Genomic DNA, 19351 nt, shown 5'->3' on the forward strand with positions numbered 1-19351 from the left:
GTCAACATGGTTGTCAGGAGCCAATTAAAACGTAGTGCTGATCAAACAGCCTGGCCTCCCTCGGTAGGGACCTCCCCTCGCTGGGCTCTGCCTCTGCACTACTGTGCTTCTCACTCCTACACTGGGCCAGAACAGAGCAGAGCTTTAGCTGAGACGGGTACAATGCACGCTGTTCAACAACCACAATGAGAGGCAACAAAATCCCTTCCAATGACCTCACAGTGGGCCGTGTCTCCCTGATAGGAGGTTAGAAGCCAGCAAGGGCATGCCATGCCACAGCTGTAAATATACAGTATGGGGCTTGTGTGTGGGGGTGTGTGTGTGTGTGTGTGTGTGCATGTGTGTTCTCTCTGAACCTTGACCCCACGCTCCGCCGTAATGTGCGTCCCGTAGAAGGAGAGGAACTTACTTATGCGAGGTTACTGTGTTTGAATAGTAATGGTTCCTTTCTCATTTTAGCTGCTTTCTCCATGTGTTTCTTTGCCCAAACTCACAGAGATTTTGCAAAATGACACATTTGCTGTTAAAATGTTCTTAGGGAAAGAGAAGTCAGAATTGACATTTAACAATTATACGGATTTACTGTCGTTCATATATCAAAGGGAAGGTGACATAAACACAGAAAATCACTGCTCCATTACCAGACCATCCCCATTTGCATCTGTTTGAAAGAGACTGAATTTACACAGACAGTGATGTGGTTCAATATGCATGTCCTTCCTCCTCATAAACATACTACATGAATGAAGACTTGTCCTCGCTGCCTAGTGCCTGGGCCCTCACCAAAGCTTCCCATTTTACCCTCTTAATAATAACCCACATTACCATGCTTTCTAGTTCATACTATAACAAAGTGATCCATCTCTCTCTTTAGATGTCCGAACCCACACACACACACACACACACACACACACACACACACACACACACACGCACACACGCACACACACGCACACACACACACATACAAAGTATTACTGTTCTGAAATGACATCAAGAGGGTTCCACTTCCATTTCCCTCGTTGGTGTCACTTTTTTTTTTTCATTTCTCTTTCTCTTACATTTCTCTACCCCCCCCCCCCCCCCCCCCCCCCCTCCACTCCCACCCTCTTTCTGACTCTCTCTGTCCTTGGTGATTAATGATGTTAATGAGCATGTGCTACTGCTGGTTCCTCTACACATTGTTCTCTTTCCTTTGGACCGTCTTAGCCTCATGTCATGTCCTGTGGGTGTCAGACAGAGAGAAAAGGATTCATCCAACAAACAGGCCTCTCTCTCTCTCTCTCTCTCTCTCTCTCTTTCCCTCCCTTTCCCCCTCTGCCTCTCTTCATATGAAACTGGCAGTATTACCTGTAGCACATGACATAAATGTCTCCAAAGGTCTACCCAAATATAAATGAATTTCAAAATTATGAAACAAAGAAAGACATTATTATGCCCTTTTTAAACGGTCTTAACATTTAGTGAGCATAAAAAAAAAATGGAGTTCATTTAATTGTATTTCTATAAATTTTCATGATGGAATGATTAATTTATTGCCACAAAATGTTACCTTTGATAGTGAATTTACAGTTAAAAGCACAGGCCTTGTGAAACTATTTTAAGTACAAATTCACTTGTACGCTAATTACACTTCGCAAACGGATAAAAACGGAAAATATCTTCGTTTAAGACAGCTTTTATTTCTTTGTTATTGAAATCTCATGTCTAACACTGCACCCCTGCATCAACAGGAAATGTCTCTGCTGCTGATTTCTTTAAAATGTTAAAAACATGAAATTCCTATTTACCCCCTGCTTTTCTGCAGCTTTTCTCTGATGGACATTGCAGTCACAATAATGTGTTGTTTTGCAGTGTGCATTAAGTTTACTGCTACATCTTGTTCTGTTAATCAACTTGTTGATAAGGATAATATAGGGCAAAGCAATACTTGATTGAACAGAAAACACGCATTCATGGTGCCACCTGCGTACCACCGGTTCAACCATCCTTCTGAATAAGATATTCCATCAGCAGTGGATAATAACATGGTTTTTAAACATCTTTTTTTTTTTTTGCTTTGAAAATAATTTTGTGTGTATGGTTGCGTGTGTGTGTGTGAGTGTGTTTGTGTATGTGTGTGTGCAGGTTTATTTTCTGAACTTTGTGGGGGAAAGGGGATCAAAAGGGAATAACTGTCTATCTCAACAGACAGTGAATGGGTTACTCACGTACTCTGTGGTCATCGAATTTACACTTACAATGTGACAAATTGAATTTGTGGATGTTCAAAAGGTTGAAGATGAGACTGTTGTGTGCATTCTGGACTAAGCTGTACCTCTTGTGAACTCAGATATAGGCAAATTACGTCTTGGTGTCTCAGTTCATGTTACTTTCTAGAACGTAAAGGGGGCAAACAATTAATGTGAAGATAGCTATTTGGCTTTGTCCAACCTTGTTAAGTCCAGAGGGCAAACTCATTCATGTGATTAGGACTACAGAGTTACACATGAGCATGTTGTAGGAAAGACAGAAGTTATTTGACAGGGTTTCTCTGTGACAGTCTCTGGACAAATAGTTCCCCTCTGAACCAACACAAGAATGAGCATTTTAAGAATTATCATGCTTTTTTTTTTTAACAATATAACCATCCAGATAGCACAAATCTAACATTCCCAAAAGGACAGAAATCTATTAGATCAAGTGTGAAGTCTAGTAAACAAACTAATAAAGCCCTGTGTCATATGCGTGAGATGGAGTGGCAGGTCCACCCCTGAAAAAAAAAAAAAAAAAGCTGTTGCATAGGAAAGATTCAAGAAAAACATGATGACATAAACATTATGAGTCTGAAAATCTATTAGTCACTGCCTGAGCTAATACTCTAACTAAGCAGACTGCTCCTCTGAAAAGAGAGATACATGAGAGAGGCAGCAAGAGAGAGAGAGAGAGAGAGAGAGAGAGAGAGGCAGTGAGAGAGAGAGGGAAGCAGTGAGAGAGAGAGAGAAGCAGTGAGAGAGAGAGAGAGAGAGAGGCAGTGAGAGAGAGAGAGAGTCAGTGAGAGAGAGAGAGAGAGAGAGAGAGAGGAAATTAATCCAAGAGCTACATTTTACCGTGTCCACGTTACATGGGTGAAACAACTCGGTGGAATAGAATCCATCAAAAAATTAGAATAATGCCAACAACTTAAAAAAAAACCCAACAACTTATTTTTCTAAAACCAGTTGTAGTCGGTTTAAAAACAAACAGGGCACAAACAAACAGGGGGGAAAAAAAACATGTTCTGCTAGAAAAAGTGAGAAAAAACCTAAACTCCGAGACTGTGAATCACATTAGTTGCTTAATGATAATCAGTATATTATGTTTTAAACAATGGCAGAATTTGTGGCTTCTATAATACATTTTTTTTTTAAAAAATCAGTGCTATTATGTTTGTACAAATTGTTACCCACATCCTTATATGACAGATCCTGTAAAATGAAACAAAAATGCTTAAACAAACCCTTAAAATAAAATAGTATTTAGACGACAATTAAAAGCGCATTGACGAGTGAACAAATACATTAAATGGACAAGCACCTTTGTAAGGCAGGACTGCATTAGCAGTAGTCACACAAATGGGTTTAACACTTGAGCTGTTTCACTGAAATATTCTGTTCTGTTCTCTTCATTCAGAGAGATACAAAACAATTATCAATGCAGAGGAGAAAAAAAAACAGTGATTTGTTTGAATGCAGGTTAAATTAACGTCGACGTAGATCCAAAACCCCAGATCTATCAATGCGTGTGAAAAAAAAAAAAAAAAGTCAATTTAGCTCCTGTGTTTTAAATAAAATGTTGTACATTATATATTTCCTCTTCTGTAAACTCTACTTCACAATTACAAAACAACATCACATGAAGTGCGTGTCAGGCTTAGATGCTCTCAGACTCCCAATTCATGCTTTCACCCCCAAGCCATTATGTGTTTGAACTCATTCACTCTAACTGCTCACAAAATTGTGAATTTTTACTCTTTAAGTTACAATGTGATCATGATCAATTTGTCATTTCTGTAAAACTCGTCATCTGGTCTTTGCCAAATGAGCCAGAAATTCAGTTTTGGAAACTGGTCAAGGAATTAGTGAAACAAATAACATGCTCCAGCTATTTTCCCCAGAAAGATGAGAATATATGTAAGTCAGCAAGGTACATTGGGCGTAATCAGTGGGCATCCTATATTCGCTTAAGTTCATTCTCATTAACACCTCAGAGTTAGCTGAGATAAAGTTGAGGTAAAAACACGCAACTGATTAATCTAATAAGAACAAGTTTTGGAGTGTTGCATGTCACATGCTATTCTGCCGGTAGGAATTGTGTGGATTTGTCAGTTATATTGGGCATCTGGTTTAAATAAGGGCAAGCTTAGGTTTCATTGTCTGTAAATTGCACAAGTAATTCTTTATTCATCTCAGTACACTCTGCAAACATACATGGAAACTGAAAACGTGATTAACCGAACAAAATAAAACATGAAACTGTTCAGTTACACAATGATACGTAGACTTTAGAGAAAATTCAAAATCTTTATTTTGTAGTGTTTGTACTGGGCTATGTAAATAACTTGTATGAAAAGTAACTGACGGTTAACAGATCATATTTTTTATCATATTTGTAAAGACCTAAAAAACAGCCCCCCAATAAAAGTATTTTTTGGATTGTGTTTTAGTGTCAAATTGAACTGATTGTTTAAAACATACGATCTGGGTACGACTAGGCGCTGTAAGAACATGCAGCGAAGGCTCAGATGAAATCACCCTCTCTCTGAATGAAAGCCGTATCAGTTCTGATCATTTAGTCATGGTGTGATGTAGAGAGGGGAAAAAAACCCCAATAATAATCTATAGAATTCAGCTGTATGTTGAGACTGCATTGGACATTAGGGAAAAAAAAAACCAAGGCCCAGATCTGGCAGGCCCTGCTGTCCTCTAGGTTGAGGGTTGAAACAGCGACAAAGGGCCTATTCCGATTGCTGGACGTGGGTGGGAGAGAGGAGAGTGTCAATCAGAGACGCTTCATTGATCAGGGACAATCCCCTTTGTTGGACTAGCCCGTTTCAAAAGAAATCAGTCACTCTGCATTAATTATCACTGTGGCCCGCCATAGGGTAGCTCACGCTGGCACACGGTCAGAAGAGAAAGAAAAGACGTTCATAATGTGTGTATGTGTGTGTACACGTGTGTGTGTGTGTGTGTGTGTGTGTGTGAGTGTGTGTGTGTGTCTTTAACTCCAGAAAGGAACCCCCACACCCCCAACACACAGACACAATTCACACGTGTCAATGTTGCAGACCTCCCAGCAAAATTTAAAATTTCAGGTTCAGGGACTAGATTATTCATTTAGATACGTAATTCTTAATTGCTGTTTTTAGCTCACTGGTTCTGACAAACACAGAGATTTTATTCCGTCATTCAGCTGTAGGAATGCTTTAGAGCATTGGGAACACTGTTTGCAATACAGCGCTGTTTACAGGAAACAGCAGAAAAAGCTGCATATGACAGCTACACAAAAGATGATTTGCCATTTAAGATGGGTTCACAATCATGTTTGAAATAATTGGTCTCAATATAAATGAAGAACTTAATCAAATCACTTCTCAGTCCAGCTGTCCAGTAATATCTGGAAATAGTGACACAAAATGGCCAAAGGCTCAAGATCCAACTGTGAATCATTCATATATTACACAAAGACTCGGCAAATATTCTTTTCAAAACGGCGACCCATTATTTCTTTATATATATATATATAAATAACATACAGTACATGTAAAAAAAAATTCACAGACAAAAGACAGATCGTGATGTCTCCCATTTTGAGGTAAATATAAATTCTGATAAAGTATCGATATTTTAACATTAACATTAACAAAATCATGTATGTTAAATAAATGAATTCGTGGCAATAGTTTATCATAATTTATATCCATAAGCTAGGCCTACATTACCATAAAAACAGTAACAGCAGCCCCAAAACAGAACTTTGAGCGCAATGTGGAAGAAATTGCAATCACTGAAAATCATAGGTAGCTTGAACTCCTACTCAAGTGTGGGAAATTATGTGAACGCAGACAATGTAACAATCCCAGGAAGACACAACACTCAGAAGACCTCGCAGTATAGTTTTGTTAATTTATTGTTTTATTTGATATTACATTACATTCGCTAATTAAAACACTTGTGTGTTGAAAATCCGTCTTAATTCACTAAAGGCAGATATGAAAGCATAGCGTTAACAGTTATTGCTTTACCGATAATGTCGTTATTTACAACAAGCTCTTTAAAGTAATCTCAGTGAGTTTAAGATTCGATAAAGAAAGGTGAATCGTCGTTACATCACATAGGCTACAAATTCATTCTGATTGATCTGTGTGCGGGTTAAAGTAAGGACGGTTTTCTAAACGGTCAGACCTTCTGTGTTTCCATTCGACATATCCATTTCTTTTCCCGAGCCACGTTGCTTAATATTCGCTGTAATCCGCGTGGTGTTTCGCAGTCCTTACCCTCCGTCGTTTTCTGCTACGGATAATGACGATGCATTTAAATAAACAATCTAACATATTTCTTCGTAATAAAAGAAGTCATTTCCCTACTTTCTCATGTTCCCATTGCTTCTCGATAAACAGGTATGACTCGAGGGCCAAAAGGGTCCGCCTTATGGTGCGCCTTGAGACAGTCCCCTTATCTTCTTTCATCATCTAACCCAGGGACGCCTTGAAACCGCAGGGCCAGTTATTGCTTTTTTTTTTCAGACAGCCCAATGCGGACTGGCTAGCAGCCAATCAGAGTCTTGTTTACACTGTGTGAGTGACAATACTCTGGCAACATGCCAACCAATCAAAACCTGAACTGAGTAGAACCCATTTTTAAAACTGGTAGGTATAGTTAGAGCGAAATGTTGAGCTGTTTTGAATTCAGAAGGTTGGTCATTCATATGCTACATTTAAATCTGCAGAGTTCAAATAATGTTGAGTCAACCGCAAGTAAACTTATATAATTATATAAAACATAAAAATAAAAGTAATAAGCCAAACGAAGGTTACCAGCACCCTAAGTAACAAGCATAAAACACCATACCCTACTCACAATGGGCTCACATACACACCCCACCACACACCGTGTTACTCACAGGCAAGAACAGAAGATGACCTGGTGTACCTAAGCATTTATATAAAATTTGCAACTGCCTGTTTCATCTGAAGTTGTGAGTCTGGCCATAGCCTATATCTTGCATACATGTGTAAGGAGAGGATAAGGTTGAGGTGTGGTTATGGGCATTGTGCTGTCCAGTGCGCAAAGATTTTTTTAAATTAAATTGGTAAATCATTTAAAAAATGAAAAGCTTACTTCTCGACATATTCAGAGTATGCCTATTAAAATATTTTAGTTCTGAAAACATAGTAAAACAGAGTAAGATGCATTCAATATTTTAAAGTTATTTTTGTACACATACACATACGCACACGTACTTCGTTTTTGTGTGTGTTTTGGTGTTTTTAATATTTGAATTAATTTTTTATTGTTTACATTTCTACAATTTTGTATTTTTTTTAATATAGCACATGGGCCTACATGATTTGTCAGCTGCTATATCTGTTGTTCAGCTGTTGTTTCTAAGCACTGAATTTAAAATCATTTTGTGCATTGTAGTTTTAATATTTTAATTTTTAAAATATCACTGTCTTACTCATTTTTAATATTTTCAATATTGAATACACAATGAATGAATACGCTAACTACACACCAGTTACATAATAAAAATCACGAAAAAGATGTATAGCAAATGAACTTAAACAGGACCAAAATATAAAGAAACATGTTCATCGTTTTCATATGAACGTTTGTAGACTAATATTACAGCAGCCTTTAAACATAACCTATTATGTTTCTCAAATTTGCCGCCTATCTCATTGTACGCTCTGCCTGCCAATATACTATTGGCCGTTGATATAGGCCAATCAACGCATTGTGTGTCCCCGAGCGAGCGGCCCGAGCTTATTAGTATGCAGGTATCTGACCAATGAGCGAGAGTGTTGACTCTCTCTGGGTTGAGAGGCATGAGTTGCATTGGGAGACAGAATCGCCGTTTGGAGACTGAGCTTGTACTCCGTGGCCTAGAAGCCCGAAGCCCGGTGCTCGTAGACGATCGGGCGACAACGACTGCATACACTCAAATGGAAATCTAGGATTGAACCATAGCAACATGATTTTTGAAATGAGCCTCATTCTTCATCCTTTTCTTTAATTCTCAAATTAAAATTATTTATTGTTATGCAAGGATTTAACATACCAGTAAGTAATTCGTCATTTTTTTTCTGTCAGTGATTAACATTTGCATTTATTCTCCGCGATATTCTAAAGACACATTTCCAAGGAAAACAGCTGTTAATTAAGGGAAAGCACAAGTGCGAAAATATATTATTTGCACTGTGTTTTGTGCTGATAAATATACATTTACTTTAAGTCTAATTACCTCGTATATGCAATTGGTATAGGCTATATTACCATGGCATATCCACTAATTTGGTGTGTATAATAATTTTAAGGCATAGCGAAATAGTCTACATTAGAAATATGTAAGGCTACAATATTATTATTATTATTATAATGACTATTATTATTATTATTATTAGTCGAGTAGTGGAAATAGTAATAGTATTGATCTAAAGAACTGCATTAATCTAAGTAAAAACTGTAATTAAAATAGGTATCGCAATGTATGCGCTTTTGTAAATTTGTAATGATTAAAGAATTGGTTCATTAAATGGATTTGAAACCGACTCAGTAAACTGGTAGTTTTGTCCTGAGCCTTTTGAATTGCAATTAACAGTTTTGATTACATGATTTGATTTTCAGTTATAGATCTTAAGCGATATGGCTGTCCTTGTACTGATCAGTACTCATTTGGTATTGTAAGCGGTGGCGTATTTTTTTTAAATCGACATGAGTCGAGAAAAGCACAAAGAGGGTTTTATGATGGAACGAGAGTCCCGTCGGAGAGCAGTCCCGCCCGATCAGCATTGTTGTGGATGGGCGCCTCTCGCGCAGCATGAACCAACCTATAAAAAATAATTTGATTTATCATCTGCGTTCTTGCGTTCGACTAGAATCTGAAAACTAAATAACCGTTTGAATTATAGCTTTTGACAATACTAGCACCTTGAAATAGAGACAGTTTTTTCTCTTTTTTGAGTATTTCACGCTAAGCTTTGTTATACGAAAAAACCTTTGCTACAGTTAAAAGAATACACTGCCTTCCGTAATGGTGTAAAATACCCTGTCTTATGTCTCGTTGTACTGTCTTTAAGTAAAGCATCGCGCAGTGCCTTGAAGCGAAAAATCAACGTTTTATTCGACTGCGTGTGAGAGCTTAGGAAGGCTTGTTTATTTCGCGTCTGTAGCTACGGTAATGGCTGACAGAGAACGGGGTCTCGTAGGGAGACAAAGGCAGCTTGCGTTTCGGCCCATAACCTTGTCTACTTCGTACGGATATTTTACCCTCCGATATGCAAAAACTCAGTGCGCTTCAGCGTAGGACTGCAATATTTCCATTTACTTATTTTTTAAAATTTGAGAAAATGCACCCTTACATGATAGTGGTTGTAAATTATGGCAGTTTTTCTCCCTTTGTAGCTGGCATCTCCGTAGCCTTTATAGTACATGAAAGGTTTATCCAAGGTAGAGGAACTGTAAGACAGTAAGGGTTTGTAGGTGCACTGATGGCTTTCCTTGGTCCAACCTTCTGAATGACTTTCGTTTTTTGTATTATGTATTAGACTCATGTATTGTATTTTGTGTCTGTATACTAAAACTGTTCGTACAGCAGCGATTTAAACTTTTAAATCAGAACACAATTGATGAGGCAAATATCGACACACACACACACACACACACACACACATACAGAGAGGGAGAGGGAGAGAGCGAGCTAATATTTACAGAGAATATATTACAGTCCTTGCTTCTTTTGATTTCTGGCAACAATGAAACAGGCCGAATTCCACTGATAGATTCTACTGATATTGCTCGCGTTATCAGTGACCTCAGCATTGATTACCACAAATTATAGAATTTTTCCAGAGGAAGTTGAACAGGGACTGCTTAATAACTGGATAGTAATGATTTAATATTAGTGTTATGATTTATGCTCATGATATTTAAAATATTTTGAGACTGTATGCAAATGTTCTGTTTTTGACATAATATTTGAAAAATTTGAGTGAATATTTGAGTGGCTTCACTGTGGATGCGTTCAGCAGAAGTAGCCAACTGCAGTGTACCTGACACCAAGTTAAGGATTACTAGTTAAGCAACTTGATTTTTTAATTGCCCTTAAAATACCACAAATGCAATTGTTAATATTATTATTTTTACTATTATTATTATGATTCTAAAATACCTCACAAATCAGTTTAGAGCACGAAAGAGCCCTAATACCTGTAGGCTGTCAAATTCGCAAGGTAAAATAAATGGGGAAAAAAACGACCAACAGATGATTGACATGGAGAGTACAGGCCAATATGTTAATTCAAAAGACGGATCAATAATGTGGGAATTGGCGTTGTTCTGTCAGCACGTCACATAGTCTTAACACTGCATGACTCATTCAGACCTGCTCTTGCCATTTTTAACCTTTTTAATATGAAAGGGGTGCATTGTAATCAGCCTCTTCACATAGCATTTCAAAGAGGGCCTATATTCTTCACTCTCTCTTTCCCCTCTTAAGCAATAAAATGAGTCCGTTCACAACACACTGATAACACCGGTTCATTTTCCAGTTTGATTAATCGTAAAGTACGATTTTCTTTACGAAATAATTAATGGTCCTTTGCCTCACGCATAACTTTTTGAAATGTTAAAACATGAATTTGCTTTATGTTGCATTGTCTATTGTAACACTTACCAATAAGGACAATAATATTACTTTACATGCATCAGCCCACTGTAATATTCGCGGAATGCAATGATAGCCTACATAATGTAGCCTACTGTTCTATTGTTATACTTACTCAGCGTGATCATTTGAGACGTTTGTCATTGTTTACTAGCCAAATGGTAAACATCTCTCCTGTCTGTCTCCTTTGTAGAAAAGATGATTGGGGGCTACCATTTTGGCTGCAAAGCCGAACTTCCTGCTAAATGCGACACTTAGACCAACGGAGAAGGATTATTATTCTATGGGTTTCATTTGATTCTCCTTGTCTACCCGTCGGATATTGGATTATTCAGTATTCATCAGAATGGAAGGCCGGGATTTCGCTGCTCCAGCACATCTCCTCTCAGAGCGGGGCGCTTTGGTACATCGTGCCGCCTCTCGGATAACCTCTTCCGGACACAGTTCTGTTCAGCATGCTGGTCATTTCCCTCCAGGAAAATATTACCCATCGCACATACCAATGGCTACGCATTCAGGTTTGTTTAATTTATTTGATCATTAGGGCATTAACTGAGAAATGTATTTACTGAGGCTCTTCTGTTGTCAGTTAGATTTCAGTCACATCTTCTAGGGCATAACGCACAAACGAGTCAGGAAAAGATAATACCAATCAGTGCTTTACACTAAATTGACCACACAAAAGGACTAACGCCACGAATTGTTGCTGAGTTAAAATTTATTTACTTTGTAACTAATTATTTTTCGAACTATTTTCATGTCCGTTTACATTCCAAACAGTAAAGGTGTTATTAACCTACGTAGTCCATAGGCAATTGGGATAATATACCCTACTGCATTGTTGAAATTTTGTCAGGTTGAAGGTTGCATTTAAGGTATTTAACAAAAATGTCTGTTTAGCCCAAATATGTTTATATCTTTGCAATTGTTTATAAGTGTTAATGATGCAACTTTTATTTTGTTTTTAATTTGTACGCGGTCTTATTTTTTTTTATCCCACATTCTGATACGTCTCATTGATCCAAGGTGACAAGTCAGTAGGCCTCAGAGTAATTTCTGAATGTACAGTTGTGAGTATTACCTGAACAAAAGCTTGGGCGTTCTACATTGTTCACAGATGTGCGCATGTCCTTGAGGACCGTAAGGGGTGATCGAGTGCAGGCAAGGAAGTGGCTGGGCACTGACTTCAGCCCAGTGTAATACTAGAAAATCCTCTTTCTATATTGGGCAGTGATGTGTCGGGGTGCGAATGTGTTCGCAGTACATGCGTAAGGTTTATCATGCAGTTCCAGTATCCAGCTAAAGCAGAATCCAGACTACTGCATGTATTCATGCATTGATGCGCATTTGACACCGTTATGAAAAGGGCCTCTATAGCTCTACTGTACATTGTGAATAAGCTACCCTAGAAAAACACACAGTCTGTTTTCTATAGTACAATAAAACGTGAATAACACCTTTCTATAAATGTCGATGAAAATATGGTGATTCATCTAATGAATACAGCATTTGACATACTCTGCGAATTATGCGCGGATATTCATCGCCTTTGTTGCCCATCAGACTCAGTTCTATCTGATACTGATATTGTTAATTTCTGCTCAGTGCTCTTGTATGATTGAAATAAGTTTTTCAGTGTTTAGGCGAATAAGTGTTTGAAACAACATGCTTGATGACTGTTAGAATGCAAAAGCTTCACATCTCTTTCTTTCTCTCATCATTGTCTAAGGCTATATTTAGGCCTCTGCTCAAACGAATGCCTCACGTAGGCTACTCTGTAGGCCTAACTGCATCTTCTCCTCCGCTCGTTTCTTTCTGTTGTATTGTATTGTCATTGCATATTTGCAATGGCTGAGGTATAGAGAGTCCTCACGTGCCATTATTCTGTGAAAGTGTGCCTGCAACAGGTTTGGGTAAGTATTATATAAGCTGTTAAAAGGCAATATTACCCTACAATACAGTAAACCAAAACCCTTTAAGAGATTATATGATCAGGTAGTTATTTATATTTTCCGACAGCACAGCTGCATGCAAATTGATTTCTAATAAGACAATGTTGTTGAGCAAATATTACTGTAAGACTGCGAAAGTGGTAATATAGAGAAGTGTAAACGAACTGTTGTTTTTGTCAAAGTGAATAGAACAAAAAGAACACTAAAATAGTCTTTATGGTCACTGTCTAGTTGGGCCGAAATTTAAAATGTAAATAATGCTGAGCAGATCGCAAGCCGTTTTTCCTAAAGCATATCTAACGCAATACACTATACCTATCATGTAAGAATACTTTTATGTTGTTGTTGCTACTGGTGGAGGTTGTAGTGTCTGTGTAAATTACAAATGACAGAATTTAGGCAAAATGCTAGCTAAGGGGTAGCCTACAGGTGCGTAGCTAACCGGATGTGGCATATCTTTTGTTGTTCAGCCATGGCCATGTAGACCTGCCCTCAAATGTCATCACTGTTCAATGAGCAAGACAGGTGGGTTATTGTTCTTAAGGATAAAAATCACCACCCCCTTTAATGCTTTACGACTGCCGGAAATGTTTTTATTTTTGTCTCGTCTCAATTACTACGTTTTCTCGATTCACGGTGAGACCAACCGTTACATTGTCACATCTATTTGATGCGGAAGGTTGCATGACGTTAAAATGCCCGATGCTTTTTAGAGTCGCTAAGAAAAATGATACGTATGATTGTGTTATAAATGGAGAAGAGAAGCCTCGCACACCTGAGAAATCTCAGGCTCAGGTGCGCGTGGAAAGCGAATACGTGTGCTAAAAAGAGGAGAGGCTTTCACACACTGGCACAACGCTCAAGTGCTACTGGCAGATGATGCAGGTTGAGAATAAACCACTTAAAATTGTACATTTCATTGTGGAAAACAAACCTCACGAAGTGCAAATAAGATTTTTAGAAATTTCGGTGGTGTTTAGCAAAGCATTTATACAGTATCACCAACCAAACCAGTTCTGCGGCTGCCTTCTCTTGTTGACGATGTGCAGACGGCTTGTTATTGTCCCTTCAAGTCTACAGCTCAGCACCCACTGTCAAAGCGGGAGACGTTCGCCGAGTTTGTCGAGTCCTCCTGTCCCGCTCCTTTTCCCCCTGGGGAGTAACTACCGCTCTATTTGGCATTAATACTTTACAAAGAGCATGAATATTTCAAGACGAATGTAAAAATGCATCCAGTTGGAGGTTTGTAGCTTGGCTTCATGAAAGGCCTTGTGTAGCGTCCCCATGCGTTTATTATTCAGCGTCTTTCGGACACTACCGAAAAGTTGGCGGAGACAATGACCGCTGTTGCAACAGACTCTTGCTGGCTTTGTAACAGTGCCGTTCCTCAAATGTTACGACATATCTGAGAGGAACCGACTTTTGGTTCTTCTGAATGATTTTGTGTGCTGTTCCTGCGGTATTATTCGGTCCTCAGTAAGCCTGGCAGGCGGCAGATGCACCGATGGTGCTGAGATTGCTTGATGGCTCCTCATAAATATAAGCTAGTATTTATAGGCCATTATCGACGTCCACCAGCGCGAAGCCAGACATTTTATTTACATGTGTAAGATGCTGTCTGCGATCTTAGCGCAGAAGCCGTAGTTTGGTATCGGCCTACTTCACTTAAAGCTATAGAGTACACTCTCACACTCCAAAAATTAACAGCTGATTAACATTTGTGATTTTCTTCGCTTTGTATTTAAATACAGTGAAACATTCATTATTGCACTGTTAGTATTTTCTGATCTTTCACCTGATAACAGTAGATTGGGTACGGGCATGATTTTAGTCATTCTATACTTACAGTTGCAGCACTGTACAGTGATCATCTTTCTTTGCATATTAATCTAACAGCAAAAAAAGCATTATTGTTATTGTGGTTCACACTCTTATTCCTAATTTCCAGAGTTTTCCTCTGCTCTTTTTAACTCCTGACCCATAACACCGTTCTCCAGTCCAGCTCTTGTCCCGTTGCAGCAGGAAGGTCCTTGTGACTTGGGAGGTTAAGGGCTTCCTGCTGCCCCAACTCTCCCACCTCAGGTCCATTGTTGCCTAAGGCAGTTTTGTGTGTGTTTTACGGCATGTTGTGTAAAGATAAAAAACACACCCTCCTCTTCTTTTATTGTCCTCTGGTAGGATGTCCCTGTCAGTCCCCTGGTTTTTATATCCTGGCTGGATATCCGAGCCGCTTCCCTCTTCAAAGGTTAGCTTCGCTGCCTGCCTGTTTCCCTCTCTTTTTTTTTCCTTTCTCCCTTTTTTACTCAGAGAAGGAATAAATAACTTTGTGTTTGAGTGAATTTCTCAAAGCTGGAATAGTTTGGGATGTAAAGGGACTGGTATCAAAGACTAACAGATTGATAAAAGTGTGTGTTTTTGGTAAACGGCTAGTCTTTGTGAGTGGGTGAAGGGTATTGGAGAAGAGATGATATCGGTTGGTTCGGCAGTTTCCAACTATTGTTTCACTCTGGATAGGTTTAAACTGTAAATCATTCGAATCAATAACTATTTTCAGATGAATTAAAACTTGAATAAAAATTTCAGGAATTATCCCTGAGTAATTGTATAGACATCACAAGAGGGAGAGGTAGACGGATGAATTGTTTACTCACATCACAAAAAATTGAGAGAAGAAATGATGTATTTTTTATTTTCAGTCATTTTGAATTTAAAGTAAAAACTCAGGAGTCAGATGAAGTTGAGGATACTGTTTTTGTTATTTCAGTCGTAATGATTGATAGTGCAGTCGTCTAACTCTTTTGTGAGGTTTTTTTTCTTCTGAAAAGAAGACAAGACCACAGAGCAGACATGATGTCAACAGTAGAGACTTGTTCTCATGGATGCCTCTCCTGTGGCATATATCGCCCGGCTGAAACCAACACCTGGCCAGCCATCCGCACCGCCAAACCACTCGCCTTGGAAATCTCCGTAATACCTCCAGTTTGCCTCTCCTGTCATTCCATCAGGGCCCCGAATAACCTGTTATCATATAAATCAAACAAGCCGCGCTATGCGTTGCGTCCATTAATGTGATTTTCATACAGTTATGAAAATCTCTTTAGAGAAATGAGCCTAGCTCGCAGTGAGGGTGGTAGTACTGGGGAGGTTTTGTTTGTTGACTGTGTCAGTAGTGCAGGGCTTTGTAGGGAAGTCTGGCTAGAGTTTGTGCATGTGGTCACTGTGTAGACTCTCCAGAACGCCCGCCAACTGCCCTACAGTGTGGCACTGCTCCATCTAGCCCTCACCCTCATCCACATCCAGGGCCAAAATGAGCAGGGTAGACAAACACAAAAGAGTCAGAGGCAGCCCGGGCAATACCTTCCTGTATCACATTTCAAGTCTTAGATTTCAAAACCCTGACCCGTCTATTTTTACACCTCGTCGTCTGTGGAAGCTCCAAGTTGAATGAAATTGCTTGTGTGGCTTGAGGAAAAAAAAAAAAAAAAAAAAGCAAAGGCAGCATAAACAAAGGAGATGTTTAGATAACTTGCAAGTAGGTGAACTGTGATGTCCTCTTGCTCTTTCTCTTCCTCTCTCTCTCTCTGCTTGTCTGTGTTTTAGGGGTGTGTGTTCTGGCTCAACCCCTCTCTCTCTCTCTCTCTCTCTCTCTCTCTCTCTCTCTCTCTCTCTCTCCCTCCCTTGTGTATCAGGCTGTTTCTCATCAGGCAGCCTTAGGCTAACGGCCGAGTGCGGCTGCGTTGCATGTGACAGCTGTTAGACATTATTAACGGCTCAAGCAGAAAATCCAGATTACTTGTTTTTAATTTCAATTTTATTATTGTAATCTTTCAGAGAAAGGAGCAGAAAAAGCCGTTGTTGTGTTTTGGTCTGAGGCGGATTTGGAGTTTGAGTGGAGGCGTGGCGTGAGTCTGGTGTGTGGGACATGGGAGGCTCGAAGTGCCCATGGCTGTCTAGAAGCTCCCGGCAGGTGCATTATTGACCTCTCATGTGCCTGACTCTCCCCGCTGACCTGGTCTGTCTTTCAGTCCCAACGGGCACCTACGGGCCCCTAGGGCTTTAATTATGATTATTACACTCCTCTTAATGATGCTAAAAACAACAATCACAACGAGAACAATAAATGACATTAAAAAAGAAAATGGAGTTATTTTATGGGGCATCCAGCGCTCAACATCCTCACAGTTTGAATAGCCTCCCCTCCAAAGACAAAGTGCTTATATGATCCATAAATCTGTACTGACTCTCCAAGTAGTGGGTGCTAGTTGAATCCAAGATATCTAAAATAATAGGCAACTATTCTGACATTGTCACCAGAACAGCTGGCTACACACATACGTATGCGCATGCACATGCACGTGCACGCACACACACGCACACACACGCACACACACACACACAGAGCACCAAACAATGAAATGCGCTAAATATATGCAGCGTTCTTCCATTAAATATACATGCAGCATGCTTCTCGAGAAGGTGTCAGGCCTTTTGTGAGAAAACAAAGATTAGCCTCAGAAATTCCATTTTAATCAGCCTCCTGGGACTGCGCTACCAGCTGCCTGAGCCTCAAGCCGAGTGGGACTTGTTGCACTTGTGCATGCGTCTGAAAATTTTTTTTTTTTTTTCGGCTCCATTTTCTCAGACATTGATTAAAACAAATCTCTCCTGCCTTCTGCTTTTTAGCCTGTTTTGTGACAATCAGTCAAGTGCTATTACGGTCACATTACCTATTTTTGATAGCTGTGTTTCAATTTTTTTTTTTTTGTGCTTCTCTCTTGTTCTCTTCATTTACATCCTCTCCTCATCCTTGCCTGTTTTGACCACTAGGCTACACTGCCTCTTCTCTTCTCTTTCTCTCTCTCTCTCTCTCTCTCTCTCTCTCTCTCTCTCATCTGCTCTCGCTCTCTCTCCATCTCCCTCCCTCTCTTTCTGGCCCCTGATATGTAGGACAGACAGTGTGTGCTGTCCTGAGTGGCAGATGTTCTCTGGTCTGCTCTGGTTGGTTCACGCCCTGCGTGGTCTTTGCTCTAGCCCTGGTGAACAGACACTGGACTCCAGCCTCCGCAGTCTAACCCTGAGCCTAAGACTAGACCCATTTCTTTCTGTTTGTTTAATTATAGTTACCAACTCTATTTATAAAAAGCACAGCTTCAAATTTTCAACATTCTCCCTGAGATATACTGGGAAAAAATAACTAAAAGTACAGGCTGTGTTTTGTTGTCATACAAAGCAGCAACAGAATTTCAAGACTAGAGCATGTCTCCAGTGTATTCTTGTCTCTCTCTCTCTCTCTCTCTGTGTGTGTGTGTCTGTGAGTGAGAGTGAGTAAGTGAGAGTGAGTGAGAGAGGTGGTGTGTCTGCCTGTATTTAGACACACATAAGCTCTTTTTACTCTAAAAGTTGGCTTAAAAAAGTTGACTTTCTGGCATTTTTCCATTATAGGCATGTTCTTTTCCAGTAATACAAGGCAAGAAAATGTGAGCCAGTCTTACACTAAAGTCCAACATCATTTATGAGAAAAAAAGGGTTTTTTTTTTTTCTTTTTCTTTTCCTTTTTTTTTTTGGAAGGGGATTAGCATTGTTTAAAATCTATCCAATATTAGTGAGACAGGAGCGGCCCAGGAGTTAATCCCCTGCTCCACGGCAGGAGTAATGGAGCTCCCCTGGGGCCAGGGAGGAGCAGGAGCTCCTATTCTGGATTTATGGGTTTTTGGGGTGGGGGGGGGGGGGGGGGTGGAGGGGTAGGGGGTGAGGAGGAGGTGGGGTAGCAGGTGAGGGCCGTCGATGGGCTTGCCCGGGCCGGCAAAAATTCACCCTTCCTCCATCCCAACCTGCTCTGGCAGGTGCTTCCAGTATTTGACTATGGGCTTAAGGTTAGAATATCTTATATACAACAGCAACCAGGTGTCAACATTCTCTACAGCCCCTGCTCTCTCTCTCTCTCTCTCTCTCTCTCTCTCTCACACACACACACACACACACACAAACACACACACACCACCACCACCACCACCATCACTCCCTACCACTATTCACTCATGGCAGGGAAATTAATTGGCCATGAATATGTAAGGTATATGGTCGGTTAAAGGTGTGCTGTCTGGGTGAGGCATGTTTTAAAGCAGTGTAATGATAGCTCCATTGTGTTGACGTTGAGGTGGGGTGCTTAGTGTTTGGGGCTGCGTCTTGAGAATGATTGGTTGAGGGTAGGTTCTGATTAATAGCCAAGAATGCTTTGAAGTGACACCCAAGTGCATAGTTGCAGAGGATAATAGTAAGTGTGGAGTGTTTTCACTTGCTCTGTCTTATTAACGTTTTTACTCTCTTTCTCTCTATCTCTCTCTCTCACTCTCTTTTTCAACATGCATCAGCGCTATACAGTTGTAATGTTATAATGATGGTTCTTGGTCACACAGTCACATTACATTTTGGTGTTCCTTTTGTTGGTCACTCATTCCTTTCTGTGCTTGTGTCCAGACTTGTGCTATTTTTGG

The 19351-nt window shown here is 39.8% G+C and overlaps 1 protein-coding gene across 1 annotated transcript in view; it reads left to right on the forward strand.

Annotated features, from left to right (window-relative positions):
* The first annotated feature begins 11251 nt into the window (after positions 1 to 11251).
* Positions 11252 to 19351, forward strand: part of bahcc1a (BAH domain and coiled-coil containing 1a) — a 56336-nt gene continuing 48236 nt past the window's right edge. Inside the window, exon 1 of the mRNA XM_030789963.1 lies at positions 11252 to 11423. Coding sequence (XP_030645823.1) covers positions 11252 to 11423 — 172 coding nt within the window. The remainder of the gene's footprint in view (positions 11424 to 19351) is intronic.

Source organism: Chanos chanos, chromosome 13, assembly GCF_902362185.1.
Source record: "Chanos chanos chromosome 13, fChaCha1.1, whole genome shotgun sequence".
In the NCBI taxonomy this organism is placed as follows: Eukaryota; Metazoa; Chordata; class Actinopteri; order Gonorynchiformes; family Chanidae; genus Chanos; species Chanos chanos.